General features: G+C 42.4%; 1 protein-coding gene across 3 annotated transcripts in view; it reads left to right on the top strand.

Moving 5' to 3' along the window:
- POMGNT2 (protein O-linked mannose N-acetylglucosaminyltransferase 2 (beta 1,4-)) overlaps positions 1–15,549 on the top strand; it is a 369,016-nt gene extending 353,467 nt beyond the window's left edge. For all 3 annotated transcript variants that reach the window (XM_044065045.1, XM_044065046.1, XM_044065047.1), the window contains one exon: positions 12,809–15,549. In XM_044065045.1, the coding sequence (XP_043920980.1) occupies positions 12,895–14,631 (1,737 nt within the window). In that variant the 5' untranslated portion in view covers positions 12,809–12,894 and the 3' untranslated portion in view covers positions 14,632–15,549. The remainder of the gene's footprint in view (positions 1–12,808) is intronic.
- The last annotated feature ends 289 nt before the right edge of the window (positions 15,550–15,838 follow it).

Below are 15,838 nucleotides of genomic sequence, written 5' to 3'. Positions count from 1 at the left end.
AAAACAAAAGACTAAACATATTTTTCCTGCTCCTAAGGGTCCACAGAGTGAATGTCAGGCCTTCACTCAGGGGTTGTTCAGTGTTTTGATGGCACTGAAACCTCCTCAGGAAGTTTCTGTTCCAGCCCCCCTTGGTCCTCTACTCCCCTAAGAAGACCCAGGGAATAGTATTCCTCAGAGGAGCTGGATTTGGATGAGGAATTACTTGCTTACTCTTCTCATATTCCTTCTCCTTTGGACTGTGGTTCAGAGGAAGAGGAATCTACCATTCCTGATACTCCCTTTGAAAAGATTTCTTTTGGAGACAGAATCTCTAGGATGATTGAGTTCTTTAAATGGAATTGTGCTCAGGTCTCTGGGATGCATAAAAGGTACTATGAGTTTCTGCAGATGGAATATCCTAAACCTTCTTCTGTTCCTCCTGATGTTCTTCGTGTTTCACTGTTGCAGTCATCACATTTGGGTTGTCTGCCTGCAGGTAGCCCTCAGCTGGCCTGAATACCAGAGTCTTGGATTCCTGCGTCAGATGCTGTCTCTTCTTCCATGACATCAGGTCGTCAGGGGTATAAAACATGCAGCCGACGCCATTACATCATTCTTTCATGCCGTGTGGTGCCCGAAGCAGAAGCAGTTCGCAAGTGCCAGTCAGCCGACTCCTGAAGTTTTCATTTTCGAGTTTCAGAACCGAAGTCTTCAAAAAAGCTAAGTACCCCACAGGGGATCCTTTTTCTTGCTCTTAACCAATGTCAGTAAAAGTTAACAATTGTATTACCTGTAGAAAGCAAATACCTCATAAAGATTTTCATTCGTACTGCATTCCTTGCTTAGGCCCAGACCACAACATCCCTTGCTGTTGGTTTTGCACCTTGTTCAACCCCCGAACTATTCGTCGTCGGGCTATATTTGCAGCAAATTATTTTGGTACTCGGTATAACTATCAAGAAATGGATTTGGTAAGCCATCTGACTACCGATATTCCGAAAAAATGTAAGGATAAAGACAGAGACGGACTGCATAGGTTCAAAACTGCCGACGACGCTTCCGTTAAGGTAATCGGCAGTCCGCTGGTACTCAGGCGCTTTCGCAGCCCCTGATACCCGCTACCTCAGATTCACGGGCCTCTACTGAGACCCGTTCAGAGTCTGGTATGCCGCGAGATGCTTCTTCGACTATGGAACCTGTGGATGTCTCTACCTTGGATGGGTCCAGAGCCTTCTGAGGGTGTATTCAGGCCTACAGACTTGCATTTTAAACTGACACAATCTTCTTCATCCAGGCCTAAAACTCAACCCACGCCTAGAAAACTGATGTCCAAACCGCATGCTCAGGCCCATATGCCTAAAAATCAAATGCTTAGAATGGCTGAAGAGCTTATTACCTTAATTAGGGGAAGCCAGCCTTCCCCCTCTAAGAGACCTAGAACTGATTTTCCTTCTGATTCTTCTGATCAGGAATCTGATATTTCTGTTTCTTCTGATTACCAGGATTTGCCCTTATCTACCTATGAGGATTCTGATGCAGAGGACTCCATTCCTTCTGCTTCCCCTCCAGAAGATTTTTCTTTTGGTGAAACCTTGCACTCTCTTAGGGAGCATTTCTGCTGGGAAAGCCAGGATTACTCTGACTCCAAAAAGAGGCTTAGGGAATTCTTACTCCTCCCTCAACACAGGTCTTTAGCTTTCCCTCCTGGTCTGAACATTGTAGATAATGCTTTCTTGGAATCTAGCCTTTCTCCAGACACTTTACCTCCAGCTCCCAGAAAACCTGACAGGTATTACAGAGTACCTGACTCTCACAAGTTCCTCTTCAAGAATCCTACTGCGGATCCAGAGACCATTTCCCAAGGGCCAACGGGCATTAAGGCTACTGCTGCCAAAAACCCTACCCCTTCTGATAGAGATTCTAGAGCCTTGGACAGATGGGATAAGAAGGTATTACTTCTGCTACTTTGGCCATTAGGGCTTTAAATTGTCAGTTTCATATGTTAAAGTACCAACAGCATATTATGGGACTACTTAAACAGAAAATTATGTTGATTCCTGACTGTGCTGAACACAAAGAATTACAGGATTTAGTACAGTCTGCAGAACAAGTTGGTAAACATACTTTGCAATGTGGTTTTGACTCTTTAGAAACATCTTGCAGGGCTGCTGTCACTGGGTCTGTACTTATAAGGCATGCTTGGCTTAAGGAGCAAACCTTGCCAGATCATGTTAAAGCTAAATTACTGGATGCTCCCTTAAACCAAGACCGCCTGTTTGGCAACAAAGCAGAAGTAGTCCTCATAAAAATGGAGGAAAAAGCCAAATCTATGCAAACTGTTAAAGATTTCCTGCAAGTACAGCCTCCCAGATTTAGTAGGCATTGGCCTTCAAAGAATTGGTCCTTTCAGCCTCTTCCAGGCCTTCTCAGTCCAAACCCAGGAACAACAGACCACCTAGGATACAGTCTCAGTACTACGCACAGGCCTAAGCAGTGGGGGGGCTACCACTTCCAAAGCAGGAGTAGTAAGACACCCCCCAAGGAAAAATGGCACAATGACTTAACCTTAACCCTTCCAAGCCCTGCTCAACTGCCTGCTCCCTTAGGAGGAAAGCTCGCCCTGCATGCAAGAAACTGGGAACTCATTACCCAGGACAAATGGGTTCTGAATATAGTTTCCCAAGGATACAGATTCCACTTCCACACCCTACCAACCCCAAATGGTTGGCCAGACCTACCTCCAAATCATTGGTCAGAGGCTCTACAGCAGGTTCTCTCTCTTCTAAGTATCAGCGCTATTCAGCCTGTCCCAGCAGAAGAAAGGGGACAAGGTTTTTATTCAAGACTTTTCCTGGTACCCAGAAAAGACAGCTCCTGATGTCCTATCCTGGACCTCTCTATTCTAAACACCTTTTTGGTAATCCTAAAATTCAAAATGCTAACACTTCAACAGCTGCTTCCTATGCTAGGCAAAGGTGCCTGTTTGGCAACCTTAGACTTAAAGGAAGCTTACCTGCACATTCCAATAAGGGAATCTTAGAGGAAATACCTATGCTTCAGGGCAGGCTCCATGCACTATCAGTTCTCTGCACTTCCCTTTGGCTTATCTAGTGCACCCAGGGTATTCACAAAATGTCTAGCTCCAGCAATTGCATTTTGCAGGCAGAGAAATATTCAAATATCCCCATATTTGGATAATTGTCTGATTCAGGCAGAAAGCCAGGACTTGCTATTAAAACATCTGGCATTCGTAAAAAAAACTTCTAACTTCACTGGGGTACACCATAAACGAAAAGAAATCTCACATAGTACCCTGCCAACAGATTGTTTTCCTGGGAGCAAGGTTGAACACAACTTCCCAGATGGCTTTCCTCACTCCAGAGAAACAAGTTTATTTGACAACCTACTTTAAACTACTGGCCACAACGACCCAGCTATCTGCAAGGAAAATTCTGCAAGCCCTGGGGTTCATGGCCTCTTGCATACTTCTAATTCCATATGCATGACTGCACATGAGGAAACTACAATGGTATCTAAAAAGCCTATGCTGTCAACATTCTCAGGACTTGGAATCTATGATTCTTATCATTCCTTGTATAAAGACAGAGTTCCTTTGGTGGGCAGAGGCCTGCTACCACAAGGGGCTCCCTTTCACTCTACTCCCTGCCACCCAAACCCTAACAACAGACGCATCAGACTATGCATGGGGGACTCACTTGGCAGGGCAGTGCATTCAGGGCAAATGGAACTCGAGACAAATGCACCTGCATATCAACCAAAAAGAAATGTTAGCTGTACAGAATTCTTTGACAGCCTTCAAAGACCACATTCTTCTGGGACAATTATTGGTAAAGACAGACAACACCACAGTTATGTGGTACATAAACAAGCAGGGGGGGGGCCCACTCATACCCACTCTGCAGGCTAGCCATGGCTCTGTGGAACACAGCCTTGAGCTACCAAGTGCACCTGCAGGCTCAATTCCTGCCAGGCAAGATAAATTCTCTGGCAGACGACCTAAGCAGAAATCTCATGGACCCACACGAATGGAAACTGGAACCAAAAATATTCAACCTCTTGAGGAACAAATGGGGGACTCCAGAGATAGACCTGTTTGCCTCCCCTCAGAACTACCAATTGGACAAATTCTGCACAAGAACTTCCCACAGTCAAGCTTGGAAAGTAGATGCCCTGTCCTTTACCTGTGAAAGCCTCTCAGTTTATAGCTTTCCCCCTCTGCCTCGCCTCGCGAAGGTTCTGCTAAAGATCAAACAGGGCAAGCCAAGGGCAATACTGATTGCACCAGACTGGCCACGCCAGCACTGGTACCCCCTCATGCGCAGTATGACACTGCTGGAACTATGGCACCTGCCTCAGACTCCTTCCCTGCTGTCCCAGCAGGCGGGCCAGATTCTGCACCCTCAGCTTCAAACCCTGAACCTTGCAGCCTCGCTAATTCCTTGAGCTCTCCAATAGCATCCCTCAGTAAGCAGGTGCTAGATGTCATTCTGGAGGCAAGGAGGCCTAGTACTAGAAAATCCTATGCTGAAAAGTGGAAAAGATACTGGTCCTGGAGCCAGACTCAGGGGATGGGTACAACAGTGGCCAGCTTGCCTCATATACTTCAGTACTTAACAGAAATGCTCCACAAGGGCCTATTCTTCTCATCCATTAAAATTCATGCCTCTGCCATTTCAGCACATTATAATACTGAACCACCCCTCTTCTCTTACCCCCTGCTAAAGCAATTCCTCAGAGGGGCCAAAAATTTAAGACCCCCCCCCCCCCAGTAGAGCCCCTACTCCAGCCTGGGACCTTAACTTTGTATTGGAAAAGCTCACTCTCTCTCCTTTTGAGCCAGTTGCAACTGCAGAGTTGAAATTCCTTTCTTGGAAAACAGCCTTCCTTCTAGCCATCACTTCAGCAAGAAAAATGTCTGAATTACAGGTCCTCATGGCAGTGCAGCCCTTCATTATCTTCCATGCAGACAGGGTTTCCCTCAGGAACAATCCTTCCTTTATGCCCAAGGTGGTGTCTAGTGTGGCCCTTAATCAGTCCATTCATTTGCCTACTTTTTTCTCTAATCCACAAAACAAAGGAGAACGAATACTGCACTCTTTGGACGTGCGCAGAAAACTTAGATTCTATTTGGACAGGACTAAGCCTCTCAGAAAATCTGAACAACTGCTAGTTGGCTTTGCTGCAGGGTCAGAGGGGAAGGCCATTTCAAAGCAAACCATTTCTAAATGGATAACCCATTGCATTCATTTCTGCTATAAGCACCATGGAAAACCTACCCCATAGGGAATAAGATCACATTCCACCAGGGCTGCATCTACCTCTACAGCCTTTCCCAGAGGTGTCCCTACCAGGGACATCCTAGAAGCTGCTACCTGGAGCTCTGTACATGCCTTCACCAAGCATTACCACATGCCTATTTTTTATAAATCTAGAGCTGGTTTTGCCACTGCAGTCTTGCAGGGCTTAATAGCTGGCCCTAATGCTCTCTAACTTCCTCCTCCCTTCCTTAGCTTTGGGAATAAACCCAAATGTGATGACTGCAACCGTGAAACACAAAGAACATAGTACAGTTGTGTACACTTACCATAAATGTAGACATTCGAGTGTATTCACCGTTACAGTCCTGGTTACCCTCCCTCCAGCCCCCTGACTTCTCTTGGCTCTACCTTTCCTTCTTATTTGCTGTATTTAAGCTTTCTGGTGTAATTGCTTTTTGATGGACGGGTACCATAACATATATTTGCTTCCCATTGTGGGGGCACCTGACATCTGGGGCAAGAAAAACTGATGTAATGGCATTGGCTGCATGTTTTATACCCCTGACGACCTGACGGATTGGAAGAAGAGACAGCATCCGGCAGGAATCCAAGACTCTGGTATTCAGGCCGGCTGAGGGCTACCTGCAGGCAGATAACCCAAATGTGATGACTGCAACAGTGAATACACTCGAACATCTACATTTATTGTAAGTGTACACAACTGTACTTTTTGGCTGCTTTGTTGGATGAGTTTTCCAATGCCTCTAAGGCTCCTGATTCTCAGCTCCCTGCTCCCAAGAAACCTAATAAGTTTTATAGGGTGTATGAGGACTGTAAATTTTTGTACAAGTGTCCTGCTGCTGACCGCCTCAGTGGTGTCTTTAGCCAATGACAAGCACTCTCAATTGCTTCCTTCACCCAAATTACTGCCCTCTGATAAAGACAGCAGAACCATAGAAAGAGTAGGTAAGAAGGTTTCCACTTTGGCTACCATGGCTTATAGGGCCAATTATCAGGCCCATATGTCCAGGAATTTGTTGGCTCTCTTGTCCCAGGCTTGTCAGGTTATATCTGATCTTCCAGACTATTAGAGTAAAATTTCTGCTCGTTCCGTTAAGGACTTCCTCCCAGGTGGCTCATCATTCCATCAAGTGTAGTTATGATACAGCAGATGCTTCTTCTAAGGCTGCTGGGTTTGGGTCAGTGATGAGGTATTTTTAGCTTTGGCTTCAACTTTTTTCAGATGACTAACGGTCTCTGAAAAGTAGGTTCTAGCTGTAGTATTCCTAAGTGAACGTACATTTACAATCATATCACAGATCTCTTTTTCAGAGTATCCCGTACTTAAAAAATCAGATGAAAGTTTATCAAAAGCATCCTGTAATTGTTCATCGTTATCACAAAGCTTCATAGTTCTAATAAATTGCCCTTTCAATACATTTCTCAGATTCAAAGACAAAAACATTGCTGTCTATGATTAATCTTAGAGAACAATGCTTTTGTCTTTGAGTAGGAGTTTTATCTTCAGACGATTGGCGTGGCAATGGGCACGGCATGTGCCAACACCTATGCCAGTATGGTGTTGGCAGAATGGGAGGTGAAAAAGGTTTTAGCAAATAATCCTTATGCAGCATATATTAGCTTTTACCGCCGTTTTTGTGAATAATATGTTTTTGATCTGGACCAGCATGTCTGAATTACTTTCTGATTTTGTTAAATATCTACATACCACAACTAATTTTGTTTCTTCTGAGTTGTCAATCACTTTTCTTGATGATAAAGTACCAAAGGATCTGTTAAAAAGGCATGACTACAGAAGTTTATAAGAAACCCCGCAAGAGAAATACTCCTACTGAAAAAGAGATTTCTGATAGATTGTAAATGTACGTTCACTTAGGAATACTACAGCTAGACCCTATTTTTCAGAGACTGTTACTGATGTTTCTACAAAACAGACAGTGCCTAAGACAGATCTGAGATGTTCATTAACTTATTCAAGTAATGTCAACATAGTATGCGATGTCATCAAGAGAAAGTGATGTATACTTGCAGCGAATGATGATGTAAAGAACGTTGTTGGGTTGACGCCTAAGTTTTCTTTTAGAAATAATCTTTCATTTAAACGTCAACTGTGTTATAGACAAAATACTTACATTAATCAGCATTATTCAGAATGTAAAGGGACATTATGTGTCGGTCATGCTCTACTTGCAAATGTATTTGGTCCAGTTCTTATAATAGACATCCTACATTAGATCGCTATATTGAATTTGTTTTTTATGCAGACTGCCGGAGTACCAGTACAGTTTATTTTGTGAGTTTTATAACATGCCAAAAGTTTTATGTTTATAAAACTAATCGGACCTTTAAAGATCGAATTTTAGAACATCTGAGGGACAAAAAGAAACCAATGCCATTGGGAAACGTGATGAACACAGATTCCAGACATTCTTTTAGATTTTTGGTTTTAGAGATTATTAATGCAAATATTAGAGGTGGGGATATTAGGAATAAAACTGAACAGAATGATCTCAAATGGATTGTTACACTGAAAGCAGATAGGGATCCTGGTCTTAATGACAGTGGATCTTTAAGACCGGTTTTGAGCTTACGTGATTTTATCATTAATTTGATTTGTTTTAGGGGTCTTTTTAAATGGAAGAAGCAAGTTAATCATGAAAGTGCTCACCATTTTTGTTTCATATTTTAATAAAGTGTAGAGTTGCAGCTGTGTTGGTTGGATGATTCATTTTTATATATCTTATATGTTTTGTTTTATTTAGACCTTCATTCACCTCCACCCATTCTTTTTTATTTATATGTGTTTGTCTCTCCTGTGCCTAAATTTCAGTGAAACTACCCAATAAGCCAGTTTTTGTCCACAGGCAGTTTTGCCGTAGTCCTAAGGCAAAAAGGGTGGTAAGCAGGCTCCTCCTGCTAAGGCTACTCAGACCTCAGTGGCTAAGAAGTCTTCCTTCCCAGGTAAACTAGGTGCTGTCTGACTATCCTATTCTTCCTAGCCACTTTCCTCTTTCTCTTCACCCTTCTCTCTCCCTCTCTTTCTCTCTCTTCCTGTTTGGCTACAGATTACTCAGGATTCCTGGGTTCTGTCCATTATTCGCCAGTGGTATTTCATGGTGTGGAAATTCCTTTCCCCTTTTATGCGTATTCCTCAGTTCCCTCAGGAACAATTCTCCTTTTCCCAAAAAGTGCATCAGGACCTTTTGACTCAGGGTACTATTCAAGAGTTGCCTGTGTCCCAAAGGGGGGGGGGGGGTTACTCCAGGATGTTTCTAGCACCCAGAAAGCAGGCTACCTAGAGACCATTTTAGAGCTCTCTCATCTAAACAATATTCTGAAAGTGCCCTCGTTTTGAATGTTGTCCCTTCAGACTTTGTTCCCTGTTTTGCTTCCTTAGGCTTATATGGTGTCTCTGGATCTCAAGGATGCTTATCCCCATATTCTGATCCATCCCCTTTTCAGGAGTTTTTATGTTTCTCTTTTGCTTCCTGGCATTTTCAGTTCTCAGCTTTGCCTTTTGGTCTTTCTGCTGCCCCAAGGACATTCACCAAATGCCTCGCTCCTGTGATTGCTGTTGCAGGATTCAGGGGATCCAAGTGTTTCCTTACTTGGGCAACCTCCTGTTTCAGGCATCCTCTCCAGAGATCCTGTTGCAAAGTCTCCATTTTGCCATTTCCCTTTTTCAGAGCCTGGGGTTTACAATAAACTTCAAAAAGTCTTCTCTGACTCCTCCTCAGGACCATGGACCATGTTTTTCTGAGTTGTGAGATTCAGACAATGCCTTTACTGACATCCCTGCCCTCATTTCCTTCTTTCAAACCCTTCTTCTTCCCCTGGCCTCCATTACAGCCAGGGAGTTTCTGAGAGTTCTGGGTTTCATGGCATCCACCATCCCTATGCTCCCTCTAGCCTAACTTCACATGAGGAAGTTTCAGTGGTTCCTGAAGTCAGTTTGGCTTCAACATACAAATCCCCTAGAATCTGTAGTTCCTCTTGTACCTTGTCTCAAGAAGGAAGTTCACTGGTGGATCCAGCAGTTGTTTCTAAATCCAGGGCTCCCTTTTCATCCCCTTCTTCCCCTCAGGAGCTGTTCACGGATGCTTCAGAAGTGGGATAGGGAGCAGCTTTTGGCTCCCTAGCAGTGCAGGGGGTGTGGTCTCCTCTTCAACAGAAGGTGCACATCAATGTCAGAGAGATGAGAGCCCTTCTGCTGACTCTTCAGGCATTTCATCCTCTTTTGTCTCCAGGACCTCTCAAGGTGTTTACAGACAATACCACAGTATTGTGGTATGTAAACAAATGGGGGGGGGGGCACAAGATCTTATTTTCTTTGCCGGTTGGCACTTGTGGTGTGGGATCTTGCTTCCAGTATCAAGTAATTCTTTAGTCGGGTTACATTACCTCAGGTCAAAACATTGTGGCAGACACTCTGAGCAGGTCCTTAACTCAGTCCCATGAATGGATGTTTCACTGGGATGTGTTTTCGGACATTGTCCACCAGTGGGGTACATCTCAAATAGACCTATTTGCCTTTCCTCTGAACAGACATCTTCCTCTATTTTGTGCCAGAGTCCCAGGTCCTCTGGTGTGAAAGGTGGACACCCTGTCTTTTTCTTGGAAAGGGATGTTTCTTTATGCTTTCCTTTTGGCCAAGACAGCATTGGTTCCCTCTTCTGCATTTAGCCAAGGGCAGTCATCACAAGTTACCTCACAGGGTGGACCTACTGACACAAGACACGGGATCTCTCATTCATCCTCACCTGTCCACTCTTCTTCTGTGGGTGATAGGATTTTGATGCCACATAGACACCTTTTTTCTGAGGATCTGCTTAGGGTCATGCAGGAGGACAGGAAACCCAATACTAAGAAATCCTACTTATCCAAATGGAAGAGATTTTCTGATTTATGTCTTTCTCGTAACCTGAATCCACTTTCTGTGGATGTTCCTTTGGTTCTTTCTTACCTGAGTGAATTGCTCAATGCTGGGTTGGCTTATTCTTTTGTTAAGGCCCACATCTCAGCTATCTCTGCTTGTCTGCCTTTATCTCATCCTTTAGCTCCCAGGTTTGAAGCTAAACAGTTTCTTAAATGCGTCCTTCATACTGGGCCTCCCAGGAAGCTTGTTTCTTCTCCTTGGGATCTTAATTTTGTTTTGGAGAAATTGACTCTGGCTCCTTTTGAGCCTGCAGCTTCAGCTTCCTTGCAACATTGCTCTTGAAAGACTGTTCTTTTGTTAGCCCTTACTTGTGGCAGATGGATGTCTGAGCTTCAAGCCTTTATGGATTGTCCTTTTTTGGTACTTCATAAGGACATTTTGTCCTTGTGTACTAATCCTTCTTTTATGCCCAGAGTCGTGAACGAGTTGTCCCTTAGTCAGTCTATTCATTTTCCCTTCTCCACAGTCTGCCAGTGAGAAGGTGCTGCATGCATTGGATGTGCATAGACAACTCAGATTTTATTTGGATAAGAACTAAGACTATTAGGAAATCTGATCATTTCTTTATTTCCTTTCATCCCAGGTCCTTGGGATTAACTGTATTTAAGCAGACTGTTTCTTCTTGGATCTCAAGGCCTATTTCTTTTTGTTATTCTTTTCACGGTAAGTGCTTTCCTTATTCTGTTAAGGCTTATTCTACTAGGGCTGTGTCTTCTTCTTGTGCTTTTTTGGATACTAACTCTGTTCTTGAGGCAGCTCCCTGGACTTCTGTGCATACATTTACCAAGCACTACAGGTTGGATGGACTCTCCAGAGCTAGAGCTGGTTTTGCTAGGGCCATTCTTCATGGCTTCCAGGAGGGCTCTGTTAGTCCCTCCTCCTCCTAAGTTTCTTCCTGAGCTTTGGCACTCTCCCTAAAGTTATGAATACTGCAACAGTGAAATAGAAAGACATAGTACGGTTCTGTAAAATCTTACCATAACGGTAGATGTTCTTCTCTTCACTGTTCCAGTATTCACTCCCTCTCTTCTTCCCCTTGTCTATTTGTCTTCTGGATGTACTGGTGGTTACCTCTTGTTTTTCCTTGGACTGGTGTTCCTACTGTGGCTGTCAGTTTTGATGGTCGTTACATCCAGATGTCACCTTTATGCTCTATGCTACACGAGGAGCATCCATGTGATGTACGACTTACCTTAAAGAATCCTAAGGTTTTGGTATACTGGCTGGATGTCAGTCTGCCCTAGGGAGGGGATCCCTAATGTTATGCATTCTGCAACAGTGAAGTTGTTGTTATCTACTGTTAGCGTAAGATTTTACACAACCCTACTTTATAGGAACAAGTCACTCTTCTTTTCTCCCTCCCACTGCAGCAGGCAAGTGAGCAGCAGCTACTCTGTCTCACCTTAGCTCCTAGGGTGCCTTGGCTGCTAATTGAAAACAGGTTGTTTAGGTCATAGTCGGGACTTTATATTTCTGTGACATGAATAGCCAAGCATTGAAGATGTTGATGGCTGTACAAACACCCATACTATGAACATAAATTTACACCAACAAAGAAATAAGACTCCCTGGCTGGGTAGGTTCCTTTCTCAATGTATTTCCAGCCTATGAAGTAAGTAAGCAAAGTGCTGTTTTGTTTGCCTTTAAAGCTGGCCGTGATTATTTGATGGGTAGACGTAAATTTACACCAAAGTTATTATGTATGACCTTACATGATTTGGGAGGTGGATACTATTAAGTACTTGTAAAGGATGGCAAAAACTTTTAGGTGTGTAAAGGAGGCTATGTCCAGTCCTGTTATGGTCCATGTGATTAATTGCCTAGTATTGTTCCAGTGCTCCTAACAGCTGCTTGCATGTGCGTTTGCTAAATGTAATGAATGATGAGATGTGCATAGCTAACTGCAGTTGCTTAGCTAAATAAAAAAACATGTTAAATTTCTTAGTTGTTATATGCCGAACCTAACTATACAGTGGATATGAGGCATTCAGCATGTAAGTAGTAGTATACAGGTTCATTTTTATGGTACCAATGTTTTGCCCAGCTTGAGGAGCCCACCTGTTCTTTCTTCAGACAAACAAATGAAATGAAAAGACTACATGAGAGCCAGCAAAGAAAGTAACCATGTTTATAGCAAACTGTCCTCCTTATCTCACTAGGAAAGGGTTCTGATGTAATGCCGCCATTCTTTGTGGTGCATCTTTAATAATGCATTTAGCCAATGTATTGTGGGGGAAAAAGTGTATTTTGTGTATATACCACAGAGAAAAAAGGCAGCTGTGTTAGGGAAGTAGAAGCACAAGAGTTTGGTAAAGAAATTTTCTTCTGAAAGGGTAATTCCAAAAATCTTAGCTACATCTGTACTGCACAGGTTGACGTAATTAATATTAATGATATTGTTGCTGTGCCGCAGGTTGATACTTTCATGATTAATCACATTTTATTGATGTTTCAAACTTATTATTGAACATATGTAGACTTTGGTTTTAAAACTAGTAAAAATAAGATTTATTTATAAAACACATGCATTTCTGAATGAAAATTGTAACAACAAATCATTACATTTATACTTGTCTTCTTTGTTTCCTAGGTATTTATTGGTGGTTTGATTGAAGAGGATGTCTGATCATCATTTTGTGGTATTTTCATGTCGTAGTACAAATTAATAGCTGCAGAATGAACATAGCAGCAGTCTTCAATGCTTTGCTTGTGTCTGTTCTTGCAGCTGTGCTGTGGAAGTATGTCAAATTGCGAGAACATGTTGCTGTAGTTGAAGAAGAGCTTATCCTTACCCGTCAATCTCAGGAGCTTTCTCAGGTTCGCATTGATTATCATGGCGCATTACAAGCTCTGATGGGAGATGGTACCAGAATGGTATGCACAGGCAGGATGCATACTGACCGTATCTGTCGATTTAACTCTCTTTGTTACTCCACTGAAGCAAATGAGTTTATATTTTTTCATAGTAATGCTTCCATCATGCTGCCAAGTCTGGGTTCACGAAGATTTCAGCCTGCTCTCCTCGATCTGTCTTCAGTGGAAGATCACAATACTCAGTACTTCAATTTTGTTGAACTACCAGTTGCTGCCTTGAAATTCATGCCAAAACCAGTTTTTGTGCCAGATGTTGCACTGATTACAAACCGGTTTAATCCTGATAATCTCATGCATGTTTTCCATGATGACCTATTCCCTCTGTACTACACAATGCAGCAGTTCCCAGACTTGGATGCTGAGTCTCGCCTAGTTTTTATGGAGGGCTGGAATGAAGGTCTGCATTTTGATCTGTACAAGTTGCTTAGCAATAAGCAGCCTCTTCTGAAGCAACACCTAGGCACACTTGGAAAGCTGCTATGTTTTACCAAATCTTATGTGGGGTTATCCAAAATGACAACTTGGTACCAGTATGGGTTTGTTCAGCCACAGGGCCCTAAGGCAAACATACTAGTTTCTGGCAATGAAATCCGGCAGTTTACAAGGTTCCTGCTATCAAAGCTGAACAGGAGTTCTGAAGCCATTCCTACTGATGAATACATTGTCATTTTCAGCCGTACAGTGAACCGACTTATTCTGAATGAAGCTGAACTTATTCTGGCACTTGCACAGGAATTTAATATGAAAACAGTTACAGTATCGCTAGATGATTACTCTTTTGGTGATATAGCACACCTCATCAGCAATGCCTCCATGCTGGTCAGCATGCATGGGGCCCAGCTTGTGACTGCAGTCTTTTTGCCTCCAGGTGCCATGGTGGTAGAACTCTTTCCATATGGTGTAAACCCTGACCATTACACTCCTTACAAGACTCTAACAGCTTTACCTGGCATGGACCTTCACTATGTTGCGTGGCGCAATACTAAAGAGGAAAATACATTTACATTTCCAGAAAGGCCTTGGGACCAAGGGGGGATTTCTCACTTGGACAAGACAGAACAAGAGCGCATAATGAAAAGTCAGGAAGTTCCTCGACACCTTTGTTGTCGCAATCCAGAATGGTTGTTCCGCATTTATCAGGACACAATAGTAGATATCCCTTCCCTTATAGATATTATCAAGAAAGGAATAAAGTCAAAGCCTGGTCGGAAAAAGCAAAAGTATACCAACAGCCTTTATCCTGGGAAGGTCAGAGATGCAAAATGTGAAACATCTGTCCAGGGTGCTGATGAGGCCAAGCTGTCAGTATCCTGGCAAATACCATGGAATCTCAAGTACCTGAAGGTCAGAGAAGTGAAATATGAGGTATGGATACAGGAACAGGGAGAAAATACCTATATGCCCTACATGTTGTCTCATCAGAATCATACTTTCTCTGAAAATATCAAACCATTTACAACCTATCTAGTTTGGATCAGGTGCATCTTCAATAAAACATTGCTTGGTCCTTTTGCAGATGTACTTATGTGCAGCACATAGTGCTTTGCTCAGCCTTGTAAGCTAGAAGAGAGTAAATAGCAACATCTCCAGTGCCTCAAGTGTTCATCTGACAGCTGGATGCATTGCTGCAGTCGGACCATGCTAATTGCAGTCATTTCAAATACAATTTGTATTTAGGTTGTGCATTCTACTGAGCTAAGTTAAGCTGAAGACTGTTGTAGTCAAGGAAGAGGAGCTTATTCTGGTCACATTGAAGACAAAGACTGCCACATGTAATTCATTCAAAATGTTTTACATCAACTGTACTTTTGACATAGGTGGTTTTGAAGTCAAATCATAGTACTGCCAAGTGAAAATAAGAGAAGTTTCATAGATCAAGTGCAAGAATTACATGGATCCATTTGGCGTTAGAGCAAACTGTCACTATTTCAGAATATTTCTGTAAAACGGCTTTAGGTATGATTTATTCAGTTACTTTAAAAGGTTGGTTTTCAGAGCAGGACGTAGCACACTGTTTCACTGTAGGAGATGAGCTGTTTAAAATCACATAATGGGGATGACTATGAGCAACAATGTTTGCAGGGTTGGATCAAAGGTTACAGGAACAAAAAATCCACTATCAAAAATGGTGGCATTATATAAAATACTAAATAAGACTTGTGGTTACATCATGGTAAATTCTTCTCACCTCTGCAGTGTATTGGAATCTTGGCATTTTCATAAACTTATAGTCATGGTATCCTTGACTTCTATTAGAACTGTACATCTCTACATGTAGAGTTTATTGTTAAATTTGGTAGTATTATGACATTTTTTCCAGGTAAAACTTGTTAACCATATTATCCTGCTGTATATTCAGCAGTGCTGAAGACATGTGCAGTTTCTGTTTTATACTTTTACTGTAGTTATTTATTGTTGCTAAGCTGTTTGATCATAAAAGTGTATGAGAAGAAAACAGTTCAGTTTTATTTAGCAACAAGTTTATTTTTAATTGCTTAAGTATATTTTGAGTTTATATTTTAAGAGAACTTTTTCATCAAAGTATTGCTTTTTTTAACTTTACTGAACCTCACTGACCTGTTTTTTTTTTTTCTATTAACATATGTACTTCCACCCACCAGCATGAATGCAGTGTACTACACATATTACTGGCATGTACCAGTATGCACAACATAGAGCTTCCCCTTGCTGTGTTCATAGGTTCATAGGTTCATAGGTTCATACTAGGCTATCTGCCCAAGGGCAT

The sequence above is a fragment of the Protopterus annectens genome, chromosome 3.part0 (genome assembly GCF_019279795.1).
Source record: "Protopterus annectens isolate FY-2018-M chromosome 3.part0, PAN1.0, whole genome shotgun sequence".
In the NCBI taxonomy this organism is placed as follows: Eukaryota; Metazoa; Chordata; order Ceratodontiformes; family Protopteridae; genus Protopterus; species Protopterus annectens.
The sequence above is the reverse complement of the archived record's forward strand: the minus strand, read 5'-3'. Positions and strand labels throughout refer to the sequence as shown.